Here is a 22249-nt window from a genome sequence, read left to right on the forward strand (position 1 = left end):
GCCATAAATATATATGCCATAAATATATACAACTTTAAAAGTATTACGAAAAAGAACTACTTTTTTTGTACCATGTTTCTAAGTTTTTTAGTTTCAGCTAAAAAATTAAAATATATATAAGCAAAAACTGTTACTACATTATTTCTTTCCTCATTTCCTATCTTCCTCCTTCTTTTCCTCCTTCTTTTTCTCCCTTCCTTCCTTTCTTTCATAGGTTACTGCAGTGATAGAAATGACCATAATTGATGATGCTGAATTTGAATTGACAGAGACTTTCAATATTTCCTTGATCAGTGTTGCTGGAGGTGGCAGACTTGGTGATGATGTTGTGGTAACTGTTGTTATTCCACAAAATGATTCTCCATTTGGAGTATTTGGATTTGAAGAAAAGACAGTAAGTTAAATATATCAGGAGAATGCATTATTTCAGGCTAGTGTTTCATGTAATTTTGAGTAGAAAGCGTCTTGCATTTTTGTTTTGAAAGTCTTGGCCAGGCGTGGGTGGGGGCCAGTAATCCCAGCACTTTGGGAGGCCGAGGAGGGCAGATCACAACGTCAGGAGATCAACACCATCCTGGCCAACATGGTGAAACCCCAGCTCTACTAAAAATCCAAAAATTAGCTGGGCATGGTGGTGTGTGCCTGTAATCCCAGCTACTTGGGAGTCTGAGGCAGGAGAAATCGCTAGAACCCAGAAGGCAGGGATTGCAGTGACGGGAGATCATGCCATTGCACTCCAGCCTGGCGACGTAGACTCCATCTCAAAAAAAAAAAAAGTCCCGGTGTGGTGGCTCATGCCTGTAATCCCAGCATGTTGGGAGGCTGAGGCGGGTGGATCACAAGGTCATGAGTTCGAGACCAGCTTGGCCAGTATGGTGAAACCCTGTCTCTACTAAAAAAATACAAAAATTAGCCTGGTGTGGTGGCGCATGCCTGTAGTCCCAGCTGCTTGGGAGGCTGAGGCAAGAGAATCACTTGAATGCGGGAGGCAGAGGTTGCAGTGAGCCAAGATCACACCACTGCATGCCAGCCTGGGCAACAGAGTGAGACTTCATCTCAAAAAAAAAAAAAAAAAAAGAAAGAAAGTCTTTATTACCCTTCACGTTTGAGTCTCTTCTCAAGGATCTTTTGAGTGGGCTATTGAATTAGGGGCCCATCCTCCAGCCTGTGCACACAATTTGATAGTAATGTGAGCCTTAATATCAGGAAATTACGAAGGGGAACAGATTCCTATTTATTGGGTGTAGTAGACCAAGATGTACTTTTCATCCACACCACCTATTCTCTGCCTGCTTTACTGCCAGACCACCATTCTGGTCACAGGCAGGATTCTGTCCTGGGTCTGGGTGTTACATCCCACAATGGGTTTACCTGGTGAGGGATTTATATTACCCACTGTTATGCTAATCTGTTGTGACTTATGTAGAACAAAACACCACAGTCACCCCCCACCAGCTCATGTATTTCTCTGTATTTCTTCTCACTTCTCATTGGCTGTTTACTTCCAAGACTTGAAAGAAGGAACCCAATTATTATTGATTCAGCCACAAAGAGAGAGAGAGAGAAAAAAGCCTAATTAATCATGAAAACTAAGTGTTTGTGCAGCCAGATTTGGTATCCAGTACTAAATTGTCACTACATCTTAAGTATAAAACACTATAAATTCCATTATAATTATTATTACATAATTATGACATAATATTATGACCTTACCTTTTAAAAGAAATTCCAAGGTATGAATTAACCATAAAAGTATTTAGATAATCCCCATATACTCAGCAACTTTTCCAGCTCCATATGTCACCATTCCCTTCATTTAATCACTTATAGGTAGTCAGTAATTCACATAGATTTCTTTTAATTAATAAACCAATTGCCGTAATTTTCTACTGTCCTGTGGATGCAAGGCTAGACCCACAGCTTGCCTACAAGTGCTGGAGTTCCCAGATGCTCCAAAATTGAAATATAACAAATAACTGCCTAATGATTTGGCTATTTAATTTCAATTTCATAAGAAAATGAGACCTGTAAGAGGGACAGAACAAACTTTCACTGTAGCCCAATGAGCTCTTCCTTAAAAAAAAAAATGGGCAGCTATGTTTGTAAGGAGTGTTGGATTGGCAAAAGAGTGACTGTGAATATCTCCCAAGCAGCAGAAAATTACACATGAATATGTAATTTATTTTTTATAAAATGTCTCTTAGCTTATAAGTTTAGATTAAAAGTTCAGGGTTTAGTGTTCAAATCTTCAATTGATGAAACTTCACAATAATGTTTTTCATCAAACTTTTGGACTTGGGCACTAGACAATGTGTTTATAATCTACTCTCACTGTTAGAGTAAATGAACACCTACACTAGTATTCATAAATAATTTTTATTCATTTTATTGTAACTGCGATCATAAACTCTAGTGTTTTAAACCTAGTGTTAAGCACACTTGGTCTGGGAAATAATATCGTTACAGCTACAAATTTTCAATTTGTCTTAGAGTCTAAAGGAAAGATTTAGGTTACCCAATTCCTACTGTACTGTTGAATATGTAAAGCACATGTGCTTGGGCTTTAATTCATTAGATGCCGATGGCTATTTTGATTGTTGGTGATAATAGTAGCTGCATGATGCTCAGCCCTTTGTGACTGCTTCCCTTGCTTATATCCTATCTTTCCTATCACAAAAGTTTCTTGGTAACATGGAGTTTATCTTTTAACCTTAATGAGATATACAATATTGTGCACACAATAAACATTCTGTTAGCACTATTTGGTGACACAAATTAGATCACAGATGAGAGATACATTGAGAAAAGACTGTTAGTAAAAATCCATCAAAATTAACAAGCTGTTCACAAGGGCAAAGTGGTAAGTACACCAAAGCCCTGGGAATAGCAGAGACTTGTGGAAATCTACTTGTGAAACCTAAACTAAAATGTTACATCTATAGAATCAAGAAGATTTATATAATGAATTTTCTCTATTTTTTTCTTGCTAAATATCTCTAGTCCCTGAGGAGTGGTATGAACAGTTTGGAGTTAAAATATCCTAATTAGATTCCAGGCTCCTCATCTCCAAATATATGTATATATCTGGCCCTCAGATTTCTGTGAGTTTCTGTGAGGCTTAAATAAGATAAGGTATATGTAAGAACTGACACACAATAAAAGCTCATTTCAGTTTGTTCTAAATCTGTGCACTTGACATCAATGCAAATCTCATGAAGAAAACAAAACAAGATTGTATTGCATGTTAAGCTTCTATCTGTCTTGAAAGTGGAAAGCATTGTGTTATATTTTCTATTTATATAGCGGATGGATGATATAGGTTCAATGAGGACTTTGCTTCACAGAGTCAGCATATATACTTCACTTAAACTAGATCTGTTAATAAGGACTTGTATAAAAAATAAATAGTGCTGGTAAATGAATGTATTGAATCTCCTCTCTTTATCTCAGATTAATAAAACCACTTTTAAACTTCGACTCACTAAAGTAGGTACACTACAGATAATACAGAGGACAGTTTAGGTCTGTATTATGTGGGGAGCCTGATTGTAGTAACAAAGATCCCCCCATATCCAGTTTCTTTATATAGTAAATGTGCATTTCTTCTTCATGCAGGAATCCTGCACTAGAGTGCCCAGTCGGCTGATGCTTATGGACACCTCTTATTCAACTGGCAGCTCTCAGGCCCTAGACTCTCTCCATCTTGGGGTTCTGTCCTCTTCTATCTCCTGGGCATCCTGTCTATTCACCTGCCAAATGGAAAAGTAGAGGATGTGGGGTCTTGTGTGGAAGTTTATGGCAAGAATATTAGCAGCATAAGTCATTTCTGCCTCTATTCTCTGGGTCAAAATTCAGTCGCATGCCCTACCTAATTGCAAGAGAAGACAGGAAATGCCAACTAGTTGAGCATCTAGGAATAGAAAGTGGGATTTGGTAAAAAAAAAAAAAATTTCTGCCACACGATCATAACATGTAACATTCATTCTAAACTTTAAAACTGCAGTCATTGTAAACAGAAATAAGATTCTATTTGTTTATCCTGCTCTTTTTGTTTGTTTCTTTTGCCTTACTGGATTTTCTTCTTTCAGGTAACGATTAATGAATCCCTTTCATCCGATGACCCAGATTCATATGTGACATTGACGGTTGTCCGGTCCCCAGGAGGAAAAGGAACCGTCCGACTTCAGTGGACCGTAGATGAGAAGGCTAAACATGACCTTAGTCCTTTGAATGGGACCCTTCATTTTGATGAGGTATAGTCAGCATTAGGACTCATGTGTTTTTTCCCTAATTTGTCTTTGAGTTTCTTTTTCCTTTTTATTGTAAATTCAAGGGGCACATATGCAGGTTTGTTTCATGGGTATATTGCATAATGCTGGGGTTTGGGCTTCTGGTGAGCCCGTAACCTAATAATGAATATAATACCCAATAGGTAGTTTTTCAGCCCACACCCCATTCCCACCCTCCCACCTCAAATAGTCCCCAGTGTCTGCTGTTTCCATCTTTATGTCCATGTGTATTCATTGTCTAGTTCCTATTTATAAGTGAGAACACATGGTATTTGATTTTCTGTTTCTGCATTAATTCATTTAGGATAATGGCTCCTAATTGCATCTATGTTGCTTTAAAGGACATGATTTAATTATTTTATATGTCTGTGTAGTACTTCATGGTGTATATCTGCCACATTTTCTTTATCCAGTTCACTGTTGGTGGACACTAAAGTTGATTCCATACCTTTGCTATTGTGAATAGGTTGACTGATATCTGATGTTGAGTGGAAGCACCTGCCCTGGTGTGGGGTGCAGGCAGGGAAGGATGGTAAGAAGCGATCATGTTGGAATGTGTTGGGGTCTCTTGGGGAGTGGTAAGGGGGTACACCAGCTTCTAGTCCTGAGCCAGCAGGAATGAAGTTTTCTTCCCTCTCGTGCCCCTGTTGCAGGACTCATGACTTTCAATTCATAAAGACTGTCCTTTGGCTCCACAGTGCAGCTGCAGGCCACAGATGTGCCCCTCTAGGAGCTGGTACGAAAATGGGCTCAGGGCAGGCCTCTTCCCCTGCTCCAGGGCAAGCAACTTCACAACTTGTCTGTCCTCCATTGCTGGGACGCTGTTGCTCTGTGTAAGGAGAGGGAGTTGGGCCCTGTTCTTCCTGTAAGCCCAAGTGGCACAGGCTCACTTTGAGCAGGGATAGAGTCACTGAAAAAAGCACACAAAAAAGCTTTCTTTGTGTGCATGCACTAACTCCCAGTGGGAAGAACCACAGCTGTGTCTGCAACAGTCTAGAGTGGGAGATGACTGCCTCTACCACTGTCCCTAGGCGTTGGTGCTGCCGTTTCCAGTGACTGGCCCTATGCCTGCATTTCCTTTGTCCCAAGGGGACTTTGGTGGGCTGTGCTCCCCCTCCCTTATGGGCAGCCTATATTGTGGATCTTAGATCTCCAGAGGTCCTTTAGCTCCCTGGCACCCACCTGACCTCCGTGCTTCCCAACGTCAGAGCCAGTTGTGGGGTATATGTGCAGGAGATCTGGTGGTGCAGTGACTCTAGAGCCGAGAGGTCTCAGGCAGGGCAGTGGCACTACAGGTACACAACCACTATGGCACCCTCCATCTCAGTTTGGGTCTGAGGGGAACATAGACACGCCTGCACAAGCTAGCAACCCGGTTCTCTGTCCCTGGGAAGTTCCCGAATAGCCACTTACAGCCTTGTCTTGTGTCATGAGCACAGAGTGGCTCCTCAGAAGCTTGACAATCAGGAGATTGTCAGAGGAGTGAGGAGAGGAAAGAAGCACTCCCACCTACTTTCCATGGGGTTCCAAGCTCCTTGGAGTCAATCTCTGTGGACTCCCGCTGCTTCCGTTTTCTACACCCCAACTTCTTCCCGTTGGCCCTCTGACAGATTCTGGCTTTCTTCCCCCAGTTTTCTGTTCAGAACTTGTCCTTTCACCAGTAACTTTGATCATCTTCCTAAGGAGAACTGGCACCTGATGTCCCTAGAGAGTCATCTGCTAGAGGCAGTGGGCTCTATGCTGTCGCTGCTGAGGGGAATGGTAACTGTAGTCACCCTGTGTGGCCGCACCTCGAGAGCTGTCTTTGATTTTCTTTTGCATAGTATTACTTGTGAATTCATGTGATAATATTTACTATGTCTGGGATTTTTTTGGAAATCCATATGCATGATGGGGGGAAGAAATCACACACAACACACACACACACACGCATGGAAACTCTAGATATCTGAACTCAAATTCTTTTTTTGAAATTTTTATTGATACATAATTGATATACGTATTTTCAGAGTACATGTGATAAATTGATACATTCATATGATCAAATCAGTATTTGAGATATCCATCACCTTAAATATTTTTTCTTTATGCTAGGAACAGTCTAATTATTCTGTAGCTATTTTGAAATGTATAATGGATTATTATTACCTATATCAAAAACTTTTTTTTTTGGAGATAGGGTCTTGTTCTGTCACCCAGGCAGTAATGCAGTGATGCAATCATAGCTCACTGAAGCTTCGACCTCCCGGCTCAAGCAATCTTTCCACCTTAGCCTCATAAGTAACTGAGACTATAGGCTTGTGCCACCATGCCCAGCTATTTTTTAAATTTATTTTTTATTTTTTATTTATTTATTTTTGAGACGGAGTCTCGCTCTGTCATCCTGGCTGGAGTGCAGTGGCACGGGCTCCACTCACTGCAAGCTCCACCTCCCGGGTTTACGCCATTCTCTTGCCTCAGCCTCCTGGGTAGCTGGGACTACAGGCACCCGCCACCACGCCTGGCTAATTTTTTGTAATTTTTAGTAGAGACGAGGTCTCACCATGTTAGCCAGGATGGTCACAATCTCCTGACCTTGTGATCTACCTGCCTTGGCCTCCAAAAGTGCTGGGATTATAGGCGTGAGTCACTGTGCCTGATCTATAGTCAAATTTTAAATTCAGACTCTGCCCGCATTTTACCATCAAAACTACCCCTCTCTCACATTTTTCCTCTCCTGATTGAAGGCAAAGCCAGTCAACCACGCTGGATGTCTGGGTGTCATCCCCAGCTGCACCGTTTCTGTAATTGTTACATGTATTTGGTTACCAAGTCTAGTCAGTTTTCCCTTTAAGTGTGTTTTCTGACTATTCTGACTGTGTGGAACTTCTATACTGACTCAAAATACTGATTGTGTAACATAATGAGACAATGTCAAACTTACAAAAACTCATAGGTTGTAACATCCATGTACACTTTGAAAAGAAATTAAGGAAGTATTTCGGCCAATCAAAAAAACGGAAACACAATAAGTAGTTTGAGAATAGCAAGCACATTACAGTCCATCTGTATGTGTCTCAGCCTCCCACACTGATAAGAAGTGAAGGTGCAAGGTCCTATCTACTTTGAAGGAGGAACATAATCTTTTGGCCCATGCAGTTGGTTTCTGCAACTTGTAAGAATGACTCCCTTTCTCAAAGTTTGGTTGGACATTTACAGATCTGTTTCTGTTTCTTTATGTCTTCATCAACATGAGCCTGAGAACCTTGGCTGGAGTATCAACCAACCCACTGTAGGATGTGATGTTTCTGGTTGCCTGTGTTCATTCAGTTTCTTCCTCCTCTTTCCATTCTTTGGCTAGTTTTAATAATCAAAATCAAAGAGACCTCCTGTTTCCATTCTTTGGCTAGTGGGGAAGCAGCATATGGGGCCCAGTTAAACTGAGCACAGAGGTTTTTTTTTTGTTTTGTTTTGTTTTGTTTTTTATGAATAATACCAACCTAACCACAGGACAGTGGTATTTACCAATCAAACTCCTAAGTCTTTTTCTGGAAGAGAGGATGTGGAGGTGGAAGAGACAATCTGATTCTAAAATATACATGGAAATACAAAATGCCAAGAATAGCCAGCAGCTCACAAAGAAGAATATGGAGGGTGGCCCTACATAGCCAGTGTGTCAAATAATACACAAAGTAAATAAGACAGTGTGATATTTGCTCTGGGATGAACAAACAGGCCAAAGAGAAGAAACTAGTCCAGATTTGTCAGTCTTTTTATAGTTTTTGCTTTTAGAATCATGTTTAAACAGTTTTCTTAATTTAATATCTAAACAGCTTTCTTAAATTAATAAAGATGAAACCAGAAGGCAATTAGTTAAAAAACAAAAATACCAATAAAACCTGATTCATAAATTTAAAAAACCTAGAAAATAAGAATTGACAAGAAGGAAGTAATTATTAAAAGAGAGAAAATATTGAAAATTGTAAGAGATTATATAAATGTAGACAAATAAATTTTAAAAACCTATGTGAAATTGGCTCTAGCAGGTATACAGCAGATATAGAAAGTCTAAACCTATGCACTTTTGAAAATGAATAGAGAATAAATATTAAAAACATTAAAAGCTCTGTAGGGGGTTTTCCAAAGGAATTCCAACAAATACATTTACATGGTCCATGTCTGCATTTTTTTTTTTCAGTCTAGTGACTCTTCTTCAGAGCCTGCAACATGAGATACAAATACCTTTTTTCCCTTCAGTATTGCAATATGTGATTGCAATACTGAAATAAATACCTTTTTTCCCTTCAGTATTGCAATATGTGATTAAGGAGGTCATCAGTGATGCCCTCTGGCAGTCTATTTGCCATGCACCTGTTCTGCCATCATTTCTGAGGTGTGATTACCCCGATGGCATTAAATCTCAAGCCAGATGTTGCAGGTATATCATCCACTTACTTCTCAGATTCTGACACATGATGACTCATGAAACATCTAGGTTGTGTGCCCTAGCCATGATCTGAAAAATTCTCATCTGAGAAGCATTTAGAATTTAGAAATTAGTTTCAAATGTCTATAAAGATTTTCCTCAGTAATAAGAAGCAATAATTTTCTGATTACCAGATTCTTACTGCTAGATACACTTCCCAGGTGATTAAAAAGGTTTTCTTGTTTTGAGCATAAAATCTACACTAAAATGGCAAATAGTCTGATCTTTTCCTCCAGCGAATAAGGTCATCCATTTTTAGAGTACTGCATTAGGAGGGATGGTGTTGTTTCTAGATTCCACTCTCTCCATCTACTTGTTTGGTCATCAGCCTGGTATATTTCATGTACAACTGTGTAACGGCTCCATTGTTTTTGTATGTCTGTGTCTGAATATGTACAAAGATCTGTGTCTCCCACAGGTTCTAATTGGTTTTGAGGATGCCTTTCATCATCTCTCAGTTCTACTTATGGCCAGTGGTATCCACTGCATCAATAATGCCCAGGTGGATCTCCATTCCCACAAATCATTCTCATAGCAACTTAGTATTCACATTGGCAATAGGGAAACCTGGTCTACAGAAGCTGTTGTACCTACTGTACCTCCCAGGTTGTACCAATACTTACTGTGTAAATGTTTCCTGGACTTTCTCAAAATGTAACAGTGACTGTAGAGTCACCATTGCCCATCTTACAGGGAAGATCTCACAATAATTCTGTTCAGTCCTACTTTGGTAACAGGGCAAAGTTCTTCATTCCTGTTTCTACTTTATGCAGGACAACTAAGCTCCATACTCTGTTTATAGAAACATACAACTCTCTGGAACTGATGAATGGTCCATAGGTGATAAGTCAGGGGGATATTGCACTTTACCTTCCTTGGGGAGAAAATTATGAGGTGGAGATTGGTGTCCAGAGGCTTTTTAGGAAGTACTCTTGAGGTCAACACCTGTGTAAGTGGAAGAAGCAGGATTGGGCAGGGATGAAGGCAAACCGTGAGGCAGTTGAAACTGACACTACAGTATACTACAATTTATTTGGAAATGGGACTGACCCTTCAGAGCTGTCTGAGTTAGAATGATGTTAAGTTTTATAATCTTGTGTTGAGCAGTCATTGTGTGTAGAGCATGCCAAGAAGAGCATTTGACCATGTGGGAAGGGGTTGTCTTCAGATGAGGCAACTTGCAAAGGAACCTGACAGATGAGAGTTGTCTGCTGAAAACACTTCCAGCAGATAGGGTAATGAGTCCTTTCCAGGAGGGGAATCTTAGTGAACATCAGAGCGTCCACCACAGAGATGCAGGGTAGGGCCATGTTCAAGAGAAGATTGTTCTGAAAAGTTCTCCCTCTCTTCCCCTTGGTCTTTTATGATATAACTTATTCTTTCACTGCCCACTTTGACTCTGCCTTCTACCCATTCCGGCTTCCTTCCCGCCCCATCCACTTTTGTTGGTCCCGAGAGTATTCCCTATTATGTCTTTCCTCTCTTGTCTTTCTCTTAGCAGAGTAACTTCTAGAAACTTTGTTAAGTATCACTGTAGGCTGGTAAAAATAAAATGGTCCTGGGAAGATAAGAGGAAAGGAAATATACAGAGAACAACTACGCCAATACTTTGAGAGAGAATCATGATGCTTATCATTTTTATCTCTACCTTTTCCTCCACATTCTAAAACAACTTGAATTTGTCCTATGCATCACTGATTAAATTTTCTGCAGTTTGAATTCTGCGTTTCATTGTTTCTCATGAACATTGTAGTTTTGCAATTGCATTTTTTCTTTGAGATTTTTATTATTAAATAGTATTAATCTCTTCACTTAAGCTTTTGTTTCTTCATAGTTGTTTATTGTTATTTTTACAATATATGCATTTTAAAAAATTTTGTAAGGGCTTCTAGGAAAATATGTACTCCCTGCCTGAGACCTCATTAGATGTACTTATGAAAAATCTGTAATTCTGGGATGCAGTGCATCACTCTCATTCCTTTTACTCTCTACATATTATGAATTGGAAACTCAGAATCAATATAAGGAGGAAAGAGCTGATAACAGTGGGAACGCTAAAGCTCTGAGGTAGGTGGCAACTAGTTATTCTTGGTTAGTATAGTCTCTGTGGCCTGGAGTTCAAAGAAGTCAGGAAATGGGTCTTACCCCCAGTATTAGTTTGTTCTCACACTGCTAATAAAGACATACTCAAGACTCAGTAATTTATAAAGGAAAGGAAGTTTAATGGACTTACAGTTCCACACGACTGGAGAGGCCTCACAATTATGGCAGAAGATGAAGGAGGAGCAAAGGCATGTCTTACATGGTGGCGGAAAAGAGAGCATGTGTAGGGGAACTGCCCCTTATAAAACCATCAGATCTTGTGAGACTTACTCATTATCATGAGAACTGCATTGGAAAAAAACCCACCTCCATGATTCAGTACCTCCCACCAGGTCCCTCCAATGACATGTGGGGATTATGGGAGCCAGAATTCAAGATAAGATTTGGGTGAGGACACAGCCAAACCATAGCACCCCCTCTGTTGTTCTTCCTGTTATTTAGGTTCATGGCATGGAATGTGTATCCCGTGGTCTACTCCAAATTGATTCCTTCATTAGTAAAATTGTACCTATATTTTAGAAACATTTTAATCTTTAGTTTCTTTCTTTCTATCAGTCTTGGCCCTTTATGGTGTCTACATGTGCATTTGAAGAAGGCATAACTCACTCAACCAGTCTCTGCCAGTTTAACTCAGAAGTCTCTTTCCTCCATCTTTGTTTAAATTTGCTGTAAAAATATATGTGCTCATGGAAGAAAAAAAAAAAAAAAAAAAAAAAACACCTCAGTCAGTACACAAGGATGTAGAAAAACAAATAAAATTCCCCTGACTCCTTCTGAATCTTGCATTCCTACTTCCTAGAGGTAACCGCTATTGACAGTTTTTTATATACCCTTTGAAAAATTTTCTATGCGTATCCAAACATATGTATCTTATTCTTACAAAAATGGAATTTTACACTGCAATCTGTTCAGTAGCTTGCTCTTTTTACTTTATAATCTATCTTAAACATTTATTTTTCATACTAGCCAAAATCCATTGCACTAAAAAAATTGGTTACATGTTTTTCATTGCATAGATTCCCCTTAGTATTTGATACTATTGACATTTCTTCATGAGCACTGTTTTACTGTGGTGTTTATAGTTCTCTTACATTTTTTCTATCTTTCTGGGATTCACATTTCTTGTTTAGTATTTAATTCTGTCTAGTTCTTCTTTCCCGAATGTTTATATACTTTCGCAGACTTCTATCACCTATAATTTGTATTATTTTCCTCTCCTTTACTATCTTCACAATCTTGGTTCTCTTGAGATATGGGAAGTAGCCACTGAAAAGTAAAAAGGATATACATTTTATAGCGAGCTAGACCTTAATCCAAATCTTCACTCTATTATTTAATGCCATGTGACTTTAGGAAAATTAATTTATCTCACATTTCGGTTCTTAGTTGCACCATGGCAATAATACGGCTTAATCTAAACAAAGGCTCTGAGCATTGCATGAAATAATGTTTGTGAAGAAATTAACCAATTTACAGATGTTTAGAAAGTGTTTGATTCAACAACTGTAATTTAGAAACATTTTAATGAAATAGCAGGCTGCTACCTCAACTTAATATCTACATCATAGGATGAAAACTAAACGCTTTAAGTTTTTGAAGCTCAACACCTTTTCTATATCATAGGATAAAAAAAAATTAAAGGTTTTAAATTTTGTAAAATTAGGAAGACTTTGTATTTCTATTTTCCTGATATAGCCTATATGTAGTGCCATTTCTCAAACTGTTGCTCTGCACTGCTATTCAGCAGAACAGAAATAATTGTTCTGAATTTTAAAGAAAAAAAGGGATTCCAGGTTCACATGGATTTGGGAAAACCTTGATTGAACTAAGTAGGCTCTTTTTATGCAGGATTATTTTTAGATACTTTAATGTACTTAAGTCCATTTTGAATCTCTAATAGAAGAAATATTCTGAATTTATTCCCCTGTGAAACTTCCCCATCACCTTTTTATCTGAGAACATTTATTACTATCTTCTCTAACCATTGGCTAGAATTTTCCACCTGTAGTCACCCTTTTCCCCCCTCTTACTGGTTGTAGATTTCTTTGAGAAATGAAGAGCATATCATATGAAGAGCTGCCTTACATATACAGTAGATAAGGTGGAGGGCAATATAAACATAAAATACTGTTGATTCTCATGATTCACAGTAGCCAATCCTTATCATTCATAATCCCCCACTTGTGAATTTCCCTACTCACTAAGGTGTATTTGCAACCTCCAAAGTCAATACTCCTGGTGTTTTCATGGTCATTCAGGAACATACAAAAAGTGTTGGAGAATTTGATTCACCTGATTTGTACATTTACAGCCGAGGTTGAACAAGTCAACACATTGACTTACTGTTTCAGCTCTCATGTTGTAAACAAATGTTCTTTTTACAGTCCATTTATTATCACTTTTTAAAATTTTTGTGCTTTCTGTTGGTGAGTTTACTGTTTACATTTGCCCTCAAGTATAGTGCTGAAATATGGTGTTCCTAAGCACAAGAAGGCTGTGATGTACCCTAAGGAGAAAATATGTATGTTAGATAAACTTTATTCAGGTGTGAGTCATAGTGCTTATTAAACATGAGAAATGTATTTGAATGATTCTAAGTTTTTGCTAATGTGCACATATCTGCAAATGACCACAAAAGTTCTCAGTATTGATTTTGGAGTTACAAAATTGGGTGAGTAGACAAATGTGCAAATAAGGAATCCAAGAATAGAGGAACCAACTGTATATAAAATCAGTAGTACCTTGGAGAAATTACTGTACATATAAATAAGTATGTAAAGATGTTCATGGCAGTATTATTTGTAAGAGTAAATAGCCATTGTCAGATAAATCTTGCAAATAGTATAAAGGCAAGCAATGGAATCCCCACAGCAATGAAAATAATACATTGAGTCTGAGAGCGGTGGCTCATGCCTGTTATCCCAGCATTTTGGGAGGCCAAACCTGGTGAATCATTTGAGGTCAGGAGTTTGAGACCAGCCTGGCCAACATGGCAAAACCCCATCTCTACTAAAAACACAGAAAGTAGCCAGGCATGGTAACGCACACTTGTAGTCTCAGCTACTCGGGAGACTGAGGCAGAAGAATAGTTTAAACCTGGGAGGCAGAGGTTGCAGTAAGCTGAGATCATACCACTGCACTTCAGCCTGGGTGACAGAGTGAGACCTTGTCTCAAAAAAAAAAAAAAAAAAAAAAAAAAAAAAATTGAATCTACATATGAAAACATGGGTAACCTCAAGAGTGTGCATTGAAGGAAAAATTAAGGAGACATAATGCATTTTAGAGTGAGTAATAGGATGGGAAGAATTTTGAAAAGGGAGATTGAAATGGGCTGATAAAGGGGACAAAAATAATAAATTATAATAAAAGACCATTTGTTGTCCAGTAGAAACAATGCTGCTGACAGAAGGACCAATTCAAACTATACACCTGAGATCCAAGAAAAAAAAGTAAGAAAAAATAAAATCATTAACATTCTTATGAATTACCAGTAATGGAAAACAATGTATTATGAGAAAGAAGTATAAAGTACCTAGGAATAGATTCAGCAAGAAACAAGTGGAACTGATTAATAAATAAAGATAAAAACAAAATCTTAAAGGTGAAGGTAAAAAAAAACTGAAACATGCGTATAAAATACCAAGTTCCTGGATAGAAAAACTACATTTTCTTATGAATTAGGCCCTTTACTGCTACCTTTAGATATTTTTGTTAGCTGGAAGGTGCCATTACTAATTTAACATCAGCAAAATATACTATGAGTTGGATATCCAGTGATGATGAACAACGGCTGGCATCTCAGGACTGTAGGTTGTCCCTACAACTGTGATCTAATGTCATTTACACTTTTTTTCCTCCTTTGAATGGAGCTGTTTCTTATAAATATTAAGTCTGTGGCCTTTGTCTGTTTACATAATTGTGTGATCATTTAGCTTTCTTTAAAGATTGGATTTTCAATGGTTAAAATTTTTCAGTAAATTTAGTGGTTGTATTCTTTTCCCATTTTCCCCATAAAGAACCCAAATGGAATTTGTATTCAGAACTGATTTTTGTGGAGTAATTCTTTCTAGGTGCAACTTATAATTCTAGTGACAAAAAAAGACACCCTTAAAAGTGATTATGAATTATTCTACTACAAAGACACATCCACACGTATGTTTATTGCGGCACTATTCACAATAGCAAAGACTTGGAATCAACCCAAATGTCCATCTGTGACAGACTGGATTAAGAAAATGTGGCACATGTACACCATGGAATACTATGCAGCCATAAAAAAGGATGAGTTTGCGTCCTTTGTAGGGACATGGATGCAGCTGGAAACCATCATTCTTAGCAAACTATCACAAGAAGAGAAAACCAAACACCGCATGTTCTCACTCATAGGTGGGAACTGAACAATGAGATCACTTGGACTCGGGAAGGGGAACATCACACACTGGGGCCTATCATGGGGAGGGGGGAGGGGGGAGGGATTGCATTGGGGAGTTATACCTGATATAAATGATGAATTGATGGGTGCTGACGAGTTGATGGGTGCAGCACACCAACATGGCACAGATATACATATGTAACAAACCTGCACGTTATGCACATGTACCCTAGAACTTAAAGTATAATAATAAAAAAAAACTAAAAAAATTAAAAACTAAAAAAAAAAAAAAAAAGTGATTATGGACATAAACATTATTCTGCTTAATGACAACATTCAGACTTTGGCTTTGGTTAATCTGGAAAATGCACTGTTTCTGTTATTGGATGTAGACTGAGTCCCAGAAGACCATTGTGTTGCACACACTTCAAGACACAGTGTTGGAAGAGGACAGGCGTTTCACCGTTCAGCTGATATCAGTTGATGAGGCAGAAATATCTCCAGTAAAAGGTAAGAGAAATTCACATTTTTGGAAATTAAAAAGTAAATTCTCAGAAAAAAATGTAATAAAATAACCCATAGTTACAAAAATGGGCAATGTTAGGTTTTATAATTCCTAAAACATACAGATACCATTTTCCACAAGTATTAAAGGTTAAGAATGTTTTAAATTAAAATTACAATATCCAATCTTGGTAAGATCATAGGTCAAAGATTTCATACTGCTTAGCTGTGTAATTTTTTTTAATGAAGATGTTTATTGTAGCAGTGTTTATAAAATGTAAAATAAAATATGTCAGCTTCCAAGTGGTCCAATAGTAGGAGACTAGTTAAATGTGTTATAATACTATGCAGCCATTCAACGTGACATAACAGGAAAAACTGTTAATTACATTAAAAATTAAGAACACATAACTACATGGATAATAGTAACATTAAGAAAACAGATTTTACAACATGCTAAATGTAATCTGTTTTGTCATGTGCATGTCTTACATGAGGTTGGAATTATTGATTTGAAATGTTAATAGTGGTTTTTGATTACCTATATTTTTAAAACACATTTACAATTATCACACATTATCTTTGTAATAAAACTATTTTTAAATGTTTCATATTATGTTTAGCATTATAGCCTATGTACATCTATTTTCATCTGAAAGTAGTTACTCAGATATTTTGACATTTCAGAAACAGGCATTTTAATTCTCATTTGCCTCCAGTTGATATGATGATTTGTTTCTTGGATCCATAGAGAAAAAATTAATGATTCTCAAATGGTTTTATTGTGCTATAAACAATAATAACCAACCATAAAAAACTGGTTCAGAAACTTTTAGCATGAAAATTTGGTGATTGTTACATTTCTTTTTTGCCATCAAGAACTCCATCCTATGCAAGGGTCTGTGGCTAAAAGCAGATTTCATGTCCAAGGAAATTTTTAGAATTGTAGAGTATCTATCACTGTATATACTTAGGGTAGTTATTCTTTCTGCATTTTCATTTAGTATATTTTCCAACAAGGGAATCATATCATTGCACCATATTCTTTTATAAGTCTTTAGTTAGCTTTAGTTAACTCTTTCATAGGTCTTTAGTTATCCATATCATGTTAAAATGACAGATGTCACATAGGCTAATTAAACATAGAAGAATATATCATTGGATCAGGATAAATCATTTACCATATTAAAAAATATTTTTGGAGGCAGGATCTTGCTCTGTCACTTAGACTGGAGTGCAGTGGTGTGATCACAGATTCCTGCAGCCTTCAATTCCCAGGCTCAAACAAACCTCCCACCTCAGACTCCTGAGTAGCTAGGACTACAGGCATGTGCCACTATGCCCAGCTAATTTATTTTTATATTTGCAGGGATGGAGTCTCCCTATGTTGCCCAGGTTGGTTTTGAACTCCTGGGCTCATGGGATCCTCCCACCTCAGCCTCCCAAAGTGTTGGGATTACAGGTGTGATCCATTGCACCTAATTCTTAATATAGTTCTGTCTGACTGTGACACTTGCTGTGACAAGCCACTATTGATTCCATTAATCCATTGTCAAGCAAAATGAGAGTATAGTGATCTAGCTCTTTGTGTAATGAACCCCTAATGTGTGTTTCTGGAAACAATTTTCTTTAAGTTTCTGCTAAGTTATATGGATACCCAAATACTTGATATCGTTTTTTATTTCATCTTTGTAGAAATATTTGACACAGGTTTATAAATGCTTACAGTCAAATGATAGAGTCAGAAAAATAAAAATGGAAAAGTGCACCGAAGAAGCCTTGCTTTGGCCACATAGCCAGTTGACATAGCTGTGTAGCCAATTGCAGTGAGCTGCAAAATGGTTACTATAGAAGCAAATTAATGCCAATGGTAGAGGAGCCCTTGCTTTTCATGAGAGTGATAGGGAAATTACTGCCAAGTTTCTTTCTGCCCCTTTCATTAAAATGTAATCTTGGGCAAGTGATTTGCATCCATGTCTTCAAGACCTCAGTGTGCTTCAGTGTCATCATAGGTAAAATGAGGATATTAATATCTAACTTACATGAGAGTCATGAGAATGAACTAGATTCCTGTGTGTAAAGTGCTTAGAAAGTTGCCAGGCATATACTAAGTGCTTGTGTGCATCTGCTACAAAGCGGTCTATATCATCTTGAATTTAGGTAGTGCATCAATAATTATTCGGGGTGATAAGCGAGCATCAGGAGAAGTTGGGATAGCTCCGTCATCTAGGCACATCCTCATTGGGGAACCCTCAGCAAAATATAATGGTACCGCTATTATCAGGTAAGGACTTCATGATTTTTCTTTGCCTATGTGGGGGTTACAAAGTTTTATTTAAATAATTAATCTTAAATCCATCATTCTCAATACATACATAGTCTTCAAGCATTAACATCCTATATACTGTTAACATCCTGTGGAGAGGAGAACAAGTTTTGGGCAGAAATTGAAATAATATCCTGACCTATCTTGATGTTAGATCATGAGAAGGTTTCTGACTCTTGAGTGATTTGCACAATTTACACCAAGGAAAACACATGGAGTTGAGATCAGAAAATCTATGCTTTCACCTCTGTTCTGTTACTAAACATGTGACATAAGGGAGTTACTTCATCTCTGCAAGCTTGTGTGTCTTAGCTACAAAATCATTCCTTAGAAAATCATAAGGACCAAACATTTTGCTTCCAAGTGTTCTAAAATCGGTCTGTATTAGTCTGTTCTCACACTGCTATAAAGAACTGCTTGAGACTGAATAATTTACGAAGAAAAGAGGTTTAATTGGTTCAAGGTTCTGCAGGCTGTACAGGAAGCATGACTGGTGAGGCCTCAGGAAATTTAAAATTGTGGCAGAAGGCAAAAGGAGAGCTGGCACGTCCTACCTGGCTGGAGCAGGAGGAAGGAGTGGAAGGGTGCTACCTACTTTTCAACAACCAGATCTCGTGAGAACTTGATCACGAAAACAGCAAGGAGGAATTCCGTCCCCATGATTCAGTCACCTCCCACCAGTCCCCACCTCCAACACTTGAGGTCACACTTCAGCATGAGATTTATGTAGGGACACAGAGCCAAACCATATCAGGGCCTATCGTATAACTAAATTAGCATGATCATAGGCAAGTTTGTTTCTCTGAAATTTTCTTATGAGGGATGGGAAGCAACTATCAGTGGCTTAGCTGAGTTTGACTTTATACTTTATCCTCGTGGTAGTTATACAGAAGTAAGGCTATCCCTTCCCATCAGCATGCCCTTATATGAAGGGTCTTCCAGTCTTTAGAGAACTTAGACTTTTCATATTTTGTACCTTTCGTGTTAAGTGAAAAGCCTATACATATGAATACTTCTTTTTATTTCTTTAAACTTTGTGCTTTTAGTGATAAATTTTTGCCTGTACTCCTGTCAAGATAGATTTACACTAGCTTAATACTTTGGGTGTTACTATCTTGGAACTTTAAGACTTTCTTTGGTTTATAGTTGGTAGTAGATGAGGTTATTTAAAAGAGAACTCTTACTGAAATGGATGAAAATTGATTACTGTTAAAAGAGAAAATGTTTAAGAAAAGTACCTTCAATTGAAATGTATTGGATATACATTTGTTTATTGTTATAGCCTTGTTCGTGGCCCAGGGATTCTGGGGGAGGTCACAGTGTTCTGGAGGATATTCCCTCCTTCCATGGGGGAATTTGCTGAAACATCAGGAAAACTGACAATGCGAGATGGACAGTCTGCAGTCATTGTAGTAATACAGGTATCAATATTAGCTGGTTTCTGTTATGCCCTTTACTCTGTGTGCTGGTGTGTGTGCAGGTGTGAGCATATGTGTGTGTGTGTGTGTGTGTGGTTAGAAGTGGGGAGTGGGGAGGAGGTGAATATTCCAGCATTTATGGTTGTTGGCATGCACATGCATGTGTGTGTGCGTGTGTGTGTGTGTGTGTGTGTGTGGATGACAATGGGGACTGGAGAGAAGGTTAATATGACAGCATTTGTTATTGTGGAGGTGCCTGTGTGTGGGGTTAAAAGTGGGAATGGGGAGGAGATTATTATTACAAAATCTTTTATTATTTAGAGGTTAGGAGTTTTTCTTGAAATTTCACAGATTCTACTGTCGATGACTCTTTGTCTTTCTCTAGGCTTTGAACGATGACATTCCCGAGGAAAAAAGTTTCTATGAGTTTCATCTCACTGCCATCAGTGAGGGAGGAGTTCTGAGTGAATCCAGCAGCACTGCCAACATCACGATGGTGGCCAGCGACTCTCCCTATGGCCGATTTGCCTTTTCACATGAGCAACTTCGAGTGTCAGAAGCACAGAGGGTATAGTATGAAATGCTTAAGATTTTAATATCATTTTTATTTTTACATATTAAAATGTTTTCTTGTTTCTATTCCAAACTTTTCACAAACTGATTAATTTGCTCCAAACATCATTATCTTAGCATATAATGTATATAATTTTATAACCTTATATGTAATTTTAACACAATCTTGGTAAATAGAACCTTTAGTTAGAGATAGTATTGTCTGATAGGTTAAACCTCCAAATCAAATAAGAAAATGCTTTTTGCATAGGTTAACATCACAATCATCCGTTCCGGTGGAGCTTTTGGCCGCGTGCGACTCTGGTACGAGACGATGAACGGGACAGCGGAAGCAGGCTTGGATTTTGTTCCTGCAGCCGGGGAACTCCTCTTTGAAGCAGGGGAGATGAGGAAAAGTCTGCAAGTTGAAATCCTTGATGATGACCATCCTGAAGGCCCAGAGGAATTTTCTCTAACAATTACAAAGGTGGAACTCCAGGGAAGGTAAAGTAGAAAGGAAATTATGAAAAAGAAAGCAAAAAGCAGAGAGAGAGAAAGTTCTATCGTGTAGAGATTGATACTGAGCTCTAAAGCAGTTCTTTCCCTACTGTTTCTCAGATTTGTGTTCCATTAGAACAGGTCATAGAAGGGAAATTATGACAATGACTGCTTTTTTATTTTAAATTTTCTCAAATATAACTTCCCTCTGAAAGTTGAAAGTATGTGTTTCTATTGTGTGGACTCATTCTGGGTGGCCAGGAAGTTGAATATGATATGGGCTTCTAACTGGTGAAGAAACAGCCTAACAGCTCTCTAAATCAGAGGTCAACTGGTGTGGCTGAATTTGCTGCTTTTGATTTCCATACTTGTGAAAGGGCTGGAGGGAGGGATTTCTTTCCTTTGTGCATCTGAAGGCTGTATTGTTTTCTCTGTGGGTGAATGACATAGATGCTTGCCCCATAGTTTTAAAGTGGGGAAAATTTTGAGTGAAAGCTAGTTGGCCATTACTGTGCACCATGTTTTCAAGGAAGATCATGAATTAACCATAATGAGTCTCTTTCATTCCCTGATTTAGTGGGGCAGATTTGATGAAGTGGAAAAACATCTTTAGCATGTTTAAATACTCACAGGTTCTGCAGTGCACAGGTTGAGAGAGACCTACCAGCACCTCTGCCCGGATAGCAGATGGGTGGGCCCTTCAACTAGAATAATGCCTGCATTTAGAAGAATCACAAAGACATTTTTCTTGTGCATGAAAATATTTTTGCATTTGTAATGTGAATATCATGCTTTAAAAACTTTTTTAAACTAAAATATGTCACTCAGTGACTTAAGTGTATATCATCCCATCTGGGAAAAAAATATATTGTGGGCTCACATACCCTTCAAATTTTAAATTTCCCAAAAATGCTTCTGTGCCTGGCAGTGAGAGTGAATTTGTACTCCTAGTAAATATAGTAAAAAGTTTGAGCTGATCACTGACTATTTTAATTAAATAAATGCAATTTGGTAAAAGCTTATTTAATGTGAGATCCTATTTGTGTTATTAACCAGCTAGAGCTTGAGGATTTTGTCTTCTTTGCTACTGTTTTTTTAAAAAGCAGTTTCTATGTAAGTTTAATTCTGGGGAAGCAAGTTTTGCCTTCCAGATAAATTTCTAGGTTTTCTTTGATCTCAAAAGGTAAGTAGTACAACTCGCTAATCTACAGCCCGTCTCAGACTACTGATAACAGTTACTCATCGTTTAATAGTCCAAACCTCAGTTTTATAATTTTGCCTTATATTTGATTCACCAACTTTCAACCTTTCAACATTAGGTAGGGTATAAATACCAGAATAGAATTTGGGAATTGAATGAAGGATTAAAATAGTTTATCGCTGTTTTTTAGCATCAGGAATTAAAGTCATATTTTGAAGCCCTGGAAGTTGAAGCTTTGTTTGATGGGAATAATATTAATCTAAAAAAAAACTTCTTTTGCAGAAGTATCATTACAGAAGTAAACTACCATCTATATTAAAGATAGAGAAATTGATTATGATTGGTTTCTGTAGAAATTGAAATACTTTTCTTTTTTATTTTTCTTTCTTTCTCCTTCCTTCCTCTTTTCTTCCTTCCTTCACTTCTTTCCTTCCTCTCTCTTTCCTTCTCCTTCTCCTCCTTCTCCTCCTCCTCCTTCTCTTCTCTTCTCTTCTCTTCTCTTCTCTTCTCTTCTCTTCTCT

At 37.9% G+C, this 22249-nt stretch overlaps 1 protein-coding gene across 1 annotated transcript in view; it reads left to right on the top strand.

The window, feature by feature from the left end:
- Window positions 1-22249, top strand: part of ADGRV1 (adhesion G protein-coupled receptor V1) — a 614529-nt gene that overhangs the window by 202078 nt on the left and 390202 nt on the right. The window contains exons 58-64 of the mRNA XM_023215075.2: window positions 215-394; window positions 4089-4253; window positions 15622-15739; window positions 17894-18017; window positions 19342-19480; window positions 19863-20045; window positions 20301-20533. Coding sequence (XP_023070843.1) covers window positions 215-394; window positions 4089-4253; window positions 15622-15739; window positions 17894-18017; window positions 19342-19480; window positions 19863-20045; window positions 20301-20533 — 1142 coding nt within the window. The remainder of the gene's footprint in view (window positions 1-214; window positions 395-4088; window positions 4254-15621; window positions 15740-17893; window positions 18018-19341; window positions 19481-19862; window positions 20046-20300; window positions 20534-22249) is intronic.

Source organism: Piliocolobus tephrosceles, chromosome 4, assembly GCF_002776525.5.
Source record: "Piliocolobus tephrosceles isolate RC106 chromosome 4, ASM277652v3, whole genome shotgun sequence".
NCBI classification, from domain to species: Eukaryota; Metazoa; Chordata; class Mammalia; order Primates; family Cercopithecidae; genus Piliocolobus; species Piliocolobus tephrosceles.